At 38.2% G+C, this 12,916-nt stretch overlaps 1 protein-coding gene across 1 annotated transcript in view; it reads left to right on the top strand.

Moving 5' to 3' along the window:
* Positions 1–12,916, top strand: part of CPD (carboxypeptidase D) — a 74,135-nt gene that overhangs the window by 37,173 nt on the left and 24,046 nt on the right. Inside the window, exons 7-8 of the mRNA XM_057535916.1 lie at positions 269–436; positions 5,291–5,400. Coding sequence (XP_057391899.1) covers positions 269–436; positions 5,291–5,400 — 278 coding nt within the window. The remainder of the gene's footprint in view (positions 1–268; positions 437–5,290; positions 5,401–12,916) is intronic.

Here is a 12,916-nt window from a genome sequence, read left to right as displayed (position 1 = left end):
GTAACTGCTTATGCCTGCTCTTTGGAACTCAGGGAAGGCCTAGGAGACTAAAGCCTTTTCTCTACCAACAAGAAATACAGGATACAGAGGGGCTTTTTTAACCTGGGAAGGACCCACAGGGTCCTATGCGGTTTCAATCATAGTGTGTTTGATCATAGTGAAGCCTGATGTGTGCACATTTACCTTTGAGTTAAGATAGCTGAAGTAGTATGTATTGGATTAAAATATAAATGAAACATGGCTTAAATTTGAATCTTTTATCATACAGGAGATTCAATAAGTGTAGTCGGCAGAAACAACAGCAACAACTTTGACCTGAACCGAAATTTCCCAGATCAGTTCATTCAGATCACAGATCCTACCCAACCAGAAACTATTGCTGTAATGAGCTGGATGAAGGCCTATCCATTTGTGCTGTCAGCAAATCTGCATGGAGGTAATAGCAACTTGATATTCCACTAATTAATTCTTGTTGAGAGCATTTGAAAATCCTGGTGAAAGTTTATCTGTTTATAGTCTTAGGCTATCTTAAGCCTGTTATTGCTTTTATGGCAGACAACAATAAATGTCTTTTCTCATTACTTTTTAAGCCAGTTTCCTGGCTGTTTTCCCCGTTCCTCCCCCACCCCTCCCCTCTTCCAGTACTCCTCCATTCTCCCTCCTTCCATCTACCCTGCCTCCCTCTCTTTCTCTGTCTCTCACCCTCCACCTCTCCTTCCCTTTTCCTCCTTCTCCCTCCCTCCATTTCTTTCTCACTTAGTTCTTCAAGTGTTTTATATTTATCCCTCACAAATGTTTTATATTTATCCCTCTCACTGGGAATTTGGTAACATGTTCTTTGTCATTTATAAAAATTAAACACTAACAGATCCAAATGTTTAGTCCTATTTCTCCCTAAAGTTTAATATGCCCTTTTATGTAGGTTTAGATTTTGACATTCTCTTATCTTTTATCTGCTGTGTATTTAACTGTAGCACAATGACCTCATTCTCATGTAGTATCTGAGCTTATACACCTCCATATAATTCAGCAGTAACTTAGTTGAATAGGATGAGAGATCAAGATTAAAAATCATCACAATGAGGCTTCCCTGGTGGCTCAGTGGTTAAGAATCCACCTGCCAACGCAGAGGACACGGGCTTGAGCCCTGGCCCGGGAAGGGCCTGCCTGCCATGGAGCAGCTAAGTGCTCTAGAGCCTGTGAGCCACAACTACTGAGCCCAGATGCCACAACAACTGAAGCCCACGTGCCAAGAGCCCGTGCTCTGCAACAAGAGAAGCCACCACAACAAGAAGCCTGGGCACCGCAATGAAGAGTAGGCCCCGCCACATGCCACAGCTAGAGAAAGCCCGTATGCTGCAACAAGGACCCAATGCAACCAAAAATAAATAAATAAACAACAACAACAACAAAAAATCATCACAATGTCCAACTAGGGTTGTGGGAATAAGTGTCAATACCCTAGAGACCTGAAAACACATGTCTACATGTAAACTGGTATGTGGACGTTCATAGTAGCACTATTCATAATAACCAGGAAGAATAAATAACCCAAATGTCCACCGACTAACAATCAGATAAATAAAATGTGGTATACAATTGAATGTTATTTGGCTGTGAAAAGGAATGAAGGACTGATGTATGCTACAGCATAGATGAGTCTTGAAAGCATGGTAGGTGATAGAAGCCAGTCATAAGAAACCATATATTGTATGATTACATTTTTTATGAAATGTGCAGAAATAGGCAAATCCATAGAGATAGAAAATAGATTAGCAGTTGCCTCAAGCTGTAGAGGATAGTGGTGGGAGAGAATGGGGAGTGACTGCTAATGGGTATGGGTTGTTTTTTATTTTCAGTAATGAAATGTTCTGTAATTAGGAAGTAGTGATGGTTGTACAACCCTGTGAATATACTAAGCAACAATGAATTATATACTTTACGTGGATGGATTGTATGGTATATGAATTATATCTCAATAAATTTTAAAAAAAAAGAGTGAAGGTATTAACACCAGGGGCAATAGGTAAGAAATTTAGTGTCCACATTTGTTGGATTATCCAAGGAAGTATCACAGTCAAGATTTGATGGCATATAGATTAACCTGCCATTTTAGAAATGACAGTACACACTTATGGATATTTGTATTTAAGAAGTAAATTGAGATTCTCCAAAAATGACTTTGAAAGCTTGCTAATAGTAGGAGAAAATACTTCTATAATTGGTAATCATGGACGATTCTCAAAGACCCAAACAGGAATTATGAAGTTGCAGCCTCGTTAGCAAAATAATTTTTTTGGCTTTTTTCTTACTTTATTAATTGTATATACCATGTTTGACAGAAAATATTTTTTATTTTGAGCTTTTAAAAATATTCTGCAAAAAATACGTCACATCATGTTGGCTAAATCTGAAAACTTAATATTAGTTACATTCCAGTGAAAATAATTGACAGATGTTTACATGTGGTATCAAGACCTTGGCATGGTGGGGGATACATCTTCAATCACGTAGATATGTTTCTTTCCATGACGTATTTTGCTTTCTCATCTTAAAATCTTTAAATGAGTTTTGAAATCTTGGCAAAGAAATTTAACAGAGGAATTCTTTGCTGCCAACTTAACAATTTAGAAGGATTTTGAAAGGATATAGAGAAAAGTAATATTTCTTTTTGTAATTTTTGATATTAATATTTTATTTAGGTGAAATTCATACAACACTAACCATGTTAAGGTAAATAATTCAGTGACATTTAGTGCATTCACAATGCTGTGCAACCACCATCTCTATCTTGTTCCAAAACATTTTCACCTCCCCAAAAGGAAACCCCTTACCCATTAAGCAGTTGCTTTCTATTCCCCATACCCCTCAAGCCTTGGTAACCACCAATCTGTGTTCTGTCTCTATGGATTTGCCTGTTTTGGATATTTCATAGAAATGAAATCATATAATATATGACCTTTTGTGTCTGTCTTCTTTCACTTAGCATAGTGTTTTCAAGGTTCATTCATATTGTAGCATATGTTAGTACTTTATTTCTTTTTATGACTGAATAATTTTCCATTGTATGTATATACCACAATTTGTTTATCTATTTATCTGTTGATGGACATTTGGGTTATTTTTACTTTTTACTATTATGAATAATACCACTATGAACATTGGCAGACAATATCTGAGTCCCTGTTTTCAATTCTTTTGGGTTATCTTGGCTTTTTGATGGAAATACCATCATATGGTAATTCCATGTTTAGCTTTTTGATGAACTGCCAAACTGTTCCACAGTAGCAGAACCATTTTATATTCCCACCAGCAATGTATGAGGGTTCCAGTTTTTCCACATCCTTACCTTGTTAATTTTTTTTTTTTTTTGATTATAGCTGTTTTAGTGGGTGAAAGGTGATATCCCCCTGAAATTTAGATTTGCATTTCCCTGATGGCTAATGATGCTGAGCATCTTTTTGTGTGCTTGTTGGCCATTGTATATCTTATTTGGAGAAATACCTGTTCAAGTCTTTTGCCCATTGTTAATTGGGTTTTTCATCTTTTTGTTGAGTTGCAGGACTTCTTTATATAGTCTGGATTCTAGACCCTTATCAAATTGCTGATTTGCAAATATTTTCTCCCATTCTATAGGTTTATTTTAATTTTCTTAATAATGTCCTTTGATGCACAAAAGTTTTTAATATTGATGAAGTCAGATGTATCTTTTTTAAAATAGCTCATGCTCTTTGTGTTGATACTAATTTTTTTTTAATTTATTATTTATTTATTTATTTATTCATTCTTCGCTGCGTTGGGTCTTCGTTGCTGCGCGCAGGCCCTCTCTAGTTGCGGCGAGCGGGGGCCACCCCTTGTTGTGGTGCGTGGGGCTCTCATTGTGGTGGCCTCTCCTGTTGCTGAGCCAGGCTCTAGGAGCATGGGCTCCAGAGCGCAGGCTCAGCAGTTGTGGCTCACGGGCCCAGTTGCTCCGCGGCATGTGGGATCCTCCCAGACCAGGGCTTGAACCCTTGTCCCCTGCATTGGCAGGTGGATTCCCAACCACTGCGCCACCAGGGAAGTCCCAATACTAATTATTTTTTAAAGAAACTTTTGTAGGAGTATTGTAAGTTTTTTATGACTTTTTTTTGGCCTTAGAAAATTAGCCATTTGAAAGACAATATTAAGTAGAAGTTGACTTTTTTCTGTTGTAATTTTTAGGCATGAGTCATAGATCCAGGGTGAAATTAAATTTTTTTGGACTGATTTGTCTAAGAACAGGTGTTGAAGTACACTTATCTTGTTAGAACTATTTTGGGGAATAAAATGAGCATAGTTCTTCATACTTATTTCTTAAAGAAAAATTTTTTAAAATATATGAATGTTTGCTGGTATTTGTTACCACAGGATTACTTCATCTGGATTCAAGTTGAATTTTGTTCTTTCACTTCCATGCCCAGGAAGTGGCATGACAAAAAAGGCAAAGATGAGTGGCCTAATCAAGGCAGAATAAATGGGCACGTGGACAAATGAAAATGATGTGACTGATAGGAAAATAAGGGATTTGATCCTATGGTGGGGGGATGGGCTCAGGGCTCCTGCCTGAGAAGCACCCTAATTGCTTTATGTCCTATGGGGAGCATGAAGGGAGTTGATATCCTTTATATATGTTTTAAAACATCACTCTCTGTATTTTAGGTCATGAAAAGCCATATGATATAACTCCAGTTGACTAATTTATAATATGAGCATAAGAGAAATTTTTAGCATTTTTTTCTGAATGAAGGTCAGGACTGGCTCTACTATCCATACATTTGTTGTTTAGCCTCTCCATTTTAGATTCCACATCCGCAAAATGAAGAGGGTGGGTTAATCGGACTTCAAGGGTCCTTTCTTAGTTTAAAATTCCATGACATGACCTTATAAATGTCTGAATTTTAGTGAAAAAGTACCAAATTCTGCTCAATTTTTCTGATCCTAAATATTATAAAAGTAAAATTGTTTAAATTAAGCCTGTATACTTCTGGTTTCAGTTCTAACGTGTAAAGTATGCCTGTAAGTTCAGGCAAACTCCCAAGACCTTTCCAGTTAAGACAGCCTTTAAGTGTCATGCATAGCTATTTAATATTTTATTTATCCACTTTGATTTTCTATTGAGGAAATTAGCAACTTCTTCATTTCTATTGAGGAAATTAACCTTGGAAAATTGTACTGGTTTCCTGTCTCTGGCAGTATTGTGAAAAGCTTACTTTGTGTTAATGCTGCATCTTGAAAAAAATAACACAATACATTTTGCTCATTTCCCTCATAGGTTCTTTGGTGGTTAACTACCCTTTTGATGATGATGAACAAGGGCTTGCCACATATAGTAAATCACCAGATGATGCTGTATTTCAACAAATAGCACTTTCTTATTCCAAGGTAGGCTTGTGCTTAAACATAAAATGCTATAAAAATTCATTTTTCATTTAAAAAATGCATTAAAACAAAGTCCTACAAGACTCAGGTCAAGTGCTTTCTTCTCTGTTAAGCCTTCCATGATTCCTTTCAGACAACCTTACCTCTTTTTCTCCTCTGTTTCCCACCTCACTTTTAAACATACTGCATGTGTTTCCCCATTAGCCATGAAGTTCAGGTAATGTCTTTTCATCCACAGCTTTTAGCACAGTCCCTGGAACATAATAAATTAAACAAACTGCTAGTTTATTTCATTTGAGAAGTACTAAATATAAACCTCGTAAAGTAGTCTAAGGTGGGGTTGACAAGTTATAGCTCTGGGACTAAATCCAGCCTACCACCTGTTCTTGTAAATAAAGTTTTATTGACATACAGCACATCCATTCTTTAAAATATTGTCTATTGCTGCTTTCTTGTTTAATATTTGAAAATAAGTCAGTGTAATTCACCATATTAACAGACTAAAGAAGAAAAACGCTGCAATCATCTCAATAGATGCAGAGGGCAGGGTTGAGTCATTGCAACAGACACTTTAGAGCCTGTAAAGCCAAAAGTTTTTACTGTCTGACCCTTTACAGAAAAAAATTGCCAACCTATAGTCTAAGGAAGCAGTCTCCAACCTTTGTAGCACCAGGGACCAGTTTCGGGGAAGACAGTTTTTCCACGGACAGGGGTGGGGAGTCGGGGGTGGTTTAGGCAGTAACGCGAGTGATGGGGAGCGGCAGATGAAGCTTTGCTCACTTGGTGGCCGCTCACCTCCTGCTGTGTGGCCCCTTTCCTAACAGGCCAGGGACTGGTACCAGTCCGCAGCCTGGGGGTTGGGGACCCCTAGTCTAAGGTATTTAAGAGCCTAGTAGTAACATATTGCAAAGGAGCAAGTAGAAATTTCTGTATTTTCTAAACTTCCTATAATGAACACACATTACTTTCATAATCAGAAATGTTATATCTGTGTGTGTGTGTATGTGTGAAATTTTAGTTTAAAAGTTGTTCTTAGAAAGCATGTTAAAAGTTGAGGCTTGAGAACTAGGCTTGTTAGTTTCAGTTTTTGGTCTTACTACTGACTCAGTCTGTGACTTTATTGGTCATAGATAAATGAAGATTATTACTGCAGCTCTGTGCTCTCTAATCACACCTTTCTGTCATTCTATTTTTCCCACTCCCTCATTCTCTACAAGTGGATCTTGTGAGATTGTTCAGAGTTTCTAATAGGGGAGTACATCTATTATTTCACCTTAAAGTGTAGTTGTCTTCTGTTTGGGCATGCAATTTTAGAGGGATGTACATGAAATAATGAAACAAAAATGAGATATCCTCCAATCATCAAAATAAAAACTAAGTGATCAGATTATACACATATCCCCATCACATTCTGTCCATTATTACAGCTCCACTTTTCATCCTCTTTGTAACTTCTCATTCCTTAGCCTCTTTTTATATTTCTTTGACCTTTAACCCTTTTGATTTGATTTCCTTTCTACCCAGCCTACACCTATGGACATACCTTTCAGTGATGCACTCACCTACACCTTAGGATCTTTTATACCCTTTTGACATACCTGCCTTGCCAATGTCCAACGCTTACTAATTACAATCATCTCTCTTCTACATCCCAGAAAAGTCACACAGTCATGGCAATTGACTATACTATGTATATGCAGTGCTCTCTAACCTCAGCTGAGCCCTCAGTTCTACCTGGCAATATTTCACATTTTGCTACTTGACTCCCTGGCTCATTTCCCACTGTGGTGATTCTGAGCCTTCATCCTCTACCTGAGCCTTCTAATCCCAGCTTTGTTTGTCTTATTCTCAGTGGATCACTTTGCCTTGAACTAAAGTGGAACTGTGAATAATCTGATGTGCGTTCATTCTGATTCTGTCTTCTCAATTATTGTTTATTTGTGTTTTACCCATATTCTGCATTTCTTTTTTTCCTCCTAATTTTTTTAAATTGAAGCACATTTGATGTATAATATTATATAAGTTACAGGTATATAATATGGTGATTCACAATTTTAAGGTTTATACTCCATTTGTAGTCATTATAAAATATTGGCTATATTCCCTGCGTTATACAATATATCCTTGTAGCTTATTTTATACATAACAGTTTGTACCTCTTAATCCCCTACTCCTACATTGCCCCCCACCTTCCCTCTCCCCACTGGTAATGACTAGATTGTTCTCTATATCTGTGAGTCTGTTTCTTTTTTGGTATATTCACTAATTTGTTGTGTTTTTTAGATTCCACATATAAGTGATATCATACAGTATTTGTCTTTCTCTGTATGACTTATTTCACTTAGCATAATGCCCACCAAGTCCAACCATGTTGTTGCAAGTGGCAAAATTTCATTCTTTTTTATGGCTGAGTAGTAATCCGCTCTGTGTGTGTGTGTGTGTGTGTGTATCACAGCTTATTTATCCATTCATCTGTTGATGATTGTGGTTTTCTCATGTCTGGTGTTTGCCCCCTGGTGGGTGAAGCTGGTCCACAGGCTACAGTGGGCTTCCTGGAGGGCAGGGTCAGGGCCCAGGGGAGTCTGGGACTGGTGCCTTCCCACTGGTGAGTGGAGCTGGGTCCTGGGCCCTCTGGTGGGCAGGGCTGTTTCCAGAGGCAACTGTGGGCTCAGGAGGTCTTCTGGCAGCCTGTCTGTTGATGCGTGGGGCTGTCTCTGCCAGGTTAATTACTTGGCCTGAGACATCCCAGCATTGGCACCTACAGGTTGGTTGTTGGGTGGGGGCCAGGTATTGCCATTAATTAGCCAGAGGGAGGATTCCACAGGGGTGCCTGCCAGCACCAGCGTCCATGCAGTGGAAGGAGGTCCCCAAAATGGCTGCCACCAGTGTCTGTGTCTGTAGGGTGAGCTGCAGCCGCCCTCCGCCTCCCCTAGACACTTTCCAAGATCAGCAGGTAGGTCTGACCCAGGCTCCTATCAAATTACTGCTTTCGTCCTGGCTCCCAGAGCAGGTGAGATTTCGTGTGCGCCCTTTAAGAGTGAAGTTTCTGTTTCCCCCAGTCCTGTGGGACTCTTGAAATTAAGCCTCACTAGCCTTTAGAGCCAGATGCTCTAGAGGCTCATCTTCCCTATGCAGGACCCCGGGCTGGGGAGCGTGATGGGGATTCAGAACTCTCACTCCTGTGGGAAAACCTCTGCAATATAATTATTCTCCAGTCTGTGGGCTGCCCACCCACGGATATGGGACTTGACTGTATCATGAGTCCAAGATGGTCCACAACCCATCTCGTTGCGGTTCCTTCTTTATGTCTTTAGTTGTAGAAGATCTTTTCTGATAGGTTTCGGTCTTTTTCACTGATGGTTTGTTCTGCAAATAGTTGTGAGTTTGGTGTGCTCATGAGAGGAGGTGAGCTCAGGGTCTTTCTACTCCACCATCTTGGCTGATCTCTCTTCTTCATTTCTTGATCCCACAGCACCCTGCCTCCTCTTTGTCTTTGTTTCTTCTGCTGTAAATGGGAAGGTGACAATTAAATTCCTCAATCTTTACTGCAGCCTCCTTTCTCTTGACTGTGATCTATCATGATCTATTGTGCACCCAGCCACCTTTCCCCTGCCACAAGGCTTCATGGTAAGGAAAAGCAGACCAAGAAAATCTGTGAAGACAAAAGAGGGGGGTTTAAGGAACGGCAGGCATAAAGGTGATTTGGAAGGACCACCAAACATTGAAAACACGCTACGTCTGAAGCCTAAATCTGAAAATACTAAGATAGTAACTGGGCAGATGAAAGCACTGGAATATAGGGAAGGGGTTTCAAAGTACATGCAAATTAAAGGATCTGGTGTACTTAAAGGGATAGGCACAATTTAAAAGGACAGCTGGATTTAAAGGAAAATCTTCCAAACTCATAGCTTCTGGGGGAGAAGAAAAGCAGAAAGAAATGAAGAAGTGCCCTTTGACAATTAGATAGTGAAGGGGAAAACGGGGGGAAATGTAGGGTTGTCCAAGACAGAAGAGAACCATAAAATCGGAGGACTCAGAGCTCCACCCTTATACCAAGGCAAATAAGCAAACAAACAAACAAAAAAAACCACATTAAAATACCTTGACTGCTAGACTGACAGAAAAAGGGCACCATTAACTAGGAATCGTGTGAAACAGCTCAGTATAATAACCATGAACAAGAGATAACAAAAAAAAAAAAAACCATGAAGAACCATTGCAGAAAAAATCAGGAAATGAAATTTCACACATATCACCTGAGGAAACCTTACCACTACCAAAAAACAATCAAGAAGCAGAAGAAAACTATAAGTTTACACTCCAGGCAGATTGACTATACCCAAACACACACTGAGAATATGAAAAACCACATAGGCTCAGATATTTAAAAAATTAAAACAGGAATGAAAAAAGAAACAGGAAGAAATGAAGGAGAGTTGATAGAACTCAGGAAAGTAATGGCAGAAAAAAGAAAATTATCTCTAAAAATGAATAACTTGTAAGGGCTAAAGACCTCACATCTCCCAATTTCAAACTTACTACAAGACTGTGGTAATTAAGACACTGTGATATGGGAATAAAGATGGACATATACATGGCACATATATACAATGGAATGTTACTCAACCATAAAAAGAAACGAAATTGAGTTATTTGTAGTGAGGTGGATGGACCTAGAGTCTGTCATACAGAGTGAAGTAAGTCAGAAAGAGAAAAGCAAATACCACATGCTAACACAAATATATGGAATCTTAAAAAAAAAAAAAATGGTTCTGAAGAACCTAGGGGCAGGACAGGAATAAAGATGCAGACGTAGAGAATGGACTTGAGGACACGGGAAGGGGGAAAGGTAAGCTGGAACGAAGTGAGAGAGTGGCATGGACATATATACACTACCAAATGTAAAATCGATAGCTAGTGGGAAGCAGCTGCATAGCACAGGGAGATCAGCTCGGTGCTTTGTGACCACCTAGAGGGATGGGATAGGGAGGGTGGGAGGGAGGAGATATGGGGATATATGTATATGTATGGTGATTCATTTTGTTATAAAGCAGAAACTAACACACCATTGTAGAGCAATCAATTATACTCCAATAAAAATGTTAAAAAAAAAAAAGATGGACGTATACACATCAAAGAAATAAAATTGATAGTCCAGACATAAACTCTTACATTTATGGTCAATTGATTTTTCAACAAGGGCACCAAGACAATTCAATGGGGATAGAAAAATCTTTTCACTAAATGGTTATGGAAAACTGGATATTCACATGCAAAAGAATAAATTTGGACCTCTTCCTGATATCATACCCCAAAATTATCTCAAAATGGATCATAGACCTAAAGGTAAACTGTAAGACTTTTAGGAAAAAATATAGAAATAAATTTTTGTGACCTTGGGTTAGACAATGTTTTCCTAGATGTGACATCAAAAGCACAAGTGACAGAAAAAAGACATACTGGACATCAACAAACTTTAATACTTTTTTGCTGCAAAGGATACTGTGTTAGTTTCCTAGAACTACTGTAACAATTTTTCGTCTCACAGTTCTAGAGTCTAGAAGTCCAAAATCAAGATGTTGGCAGGGCCATGCTCCCTTGAAACCTGGAAGGGAATCCTTCCTTGCCTATTCCTAGCTTCTGGTGTTTTTCTGGCAGTCTTTGCCATTCACTGGTTTCTAGATGGATTATCCCAGTCCTCACATGGCATTCTCCCTGTTGTCTGTGTCCAAATTTTCCCTTTTTATAAAGATACCAGTCATATTGGATTAGGGCCCACCGTAATTACCTCATTTTAACTTGATTACCTCTGTAATTAAGTACAGTCACATTATGAGGTTTTGGGGGTTAGGACTTCAACATATCTTTTGGAGGAGACATCATTCAAAATATAACAGATAGTAATCAAGGAAGTAAAAAGACAACCCACAGCATAGGAGAATACCATATATCTGATAAGGATCCATATCTAAAATATATAATGAACAACTAAATAATAAAAAGACAATCCAATTGAAAAATGGGCAAAGAATCTGAATACATATTTCTCCAAAGAAATATACAAATGACCGACAAGCTCACAAAAAGGTGCTCAGTATCATTAACCATCAGGGAAATGCAAATCAAAACAACAATGAGATACTACTTTTTACCCACTAGGATGGCTATAGTTTAAAAAAAAAAAAAGAAAATAACAAGGGTTGGTAAGGATGTGGAGAAATTGGAACCCTTGTGCATTGCTGGTGCGAATGTAAAATGGTACAACTGCTTTGGAAAACAATCTTGCGGTTCCTCAAAATGTTAAATATAGAATTATCATATGGCCTGACAATCCCACTCCTAAGTATATGCCCAAGAGAAATGAAAACATAGCCCACACAAAACTTGTACACAAATGTTCGTAGCAGCATTATCCATAATAGCCAAAATGGACACAACCCACATGTCCATCAAGTGATAAGTGGATAAACAAAATGTGATATATCCATGCAATGGAATACTATTCAGTCATTAAAAAAAAATAAAGTACTGATACAAACTACAACTTAGATGACCCTTGAAAACATGCTAGGTGAAAGCAGCCAGTCACAAGAGACTACATATTGTGTGATTCCATTTATATGAAATGTCCAGAATAGGCAAATCCATAGAGACAGAAAATAGACTGGTAATTGCCTTGGGCTTGGGATGTAGGGAGGGGCAGGGAAGAGGTTGGGAGGAAATGGGGAGTGCTGATGGGTACAGGTTTATTTGGGGGTCATGAAAATGTCCTAAAATTTACTGTGGTGATGGTCACACAACTGAGTGAATATACCAAGGACCGTTGAGTTGTATACTTCAAATGCATGAGTTGTGTTGTGTGTGAATTATATTTCAATAAAGCAGATTTTGAGAACCTAGAGAAGACTCAGGGGTGGGGTATCCATGCTCAGTTCATACGTAGGCTAAAAAAACGTCAAAAGTTATATGCCAAAATATTAAATGATTGGTGATCTCTAGGTTTATATTTTTTTCTTTTGGCTTGCCTCAATTTTCTAATCTTTCTACAATAACTTTTATTATATTTTAAGTATAATGAAATTCAATGAATTCAATTAAGTGAAAGTGAAAAAATGGAGCTATACAGTGTGACATAGTAAGTGAAGAGAAAATTTCAAGGAGGCATTAGTGGAAGACTGGTGATACTTGAATAAAATATAGGTTATTTAGTTAATAGTAACATGCCAGTGTTAATTTCCTTGTTTTGATAATTGTGCTATGGTTATATAAGATGCTAACATCAGGGGAAGCTGGATCAAAGGTATATAAAACTCTCTGTACTATTTTTGCAACTTTTCTGCAACTCTAAAATTAGTTCAAAAGAAGTCAAAAGAAAAGAATAAGAAAAATGAATAGTCTCTGCTTATCTCCACTTCCTTATTGTTCTCTCATGCCTCAGTTTCTTGTCATCTGTCTTCTGCCTACATTGTTTTACCTGGAAGTGACCCCTCAAAGGTTACCAGAAGTCTATTTTTTTAAA

The sequence above is a fragment of the Balaenoptera acutorostrata genome, chromosome 20 (assembly GCF_949987535.1).
Source record: "Balaenoptera acutorostrata chromosome 20, mBalAcu1.1, whole genome shotgun sequence".
Taxonomy (NCBI): Eukaryota; Metazoa; Chordata; class Mammalia; order Artiodactyla; family Balaenopteridae; genus Balaenoptera; species Balaenoptera acutorostrata.
Note: the sequence above shows the minus strand (reverse complement) of the source record. Positions and strands in the feature narration are given on the sequence as shown.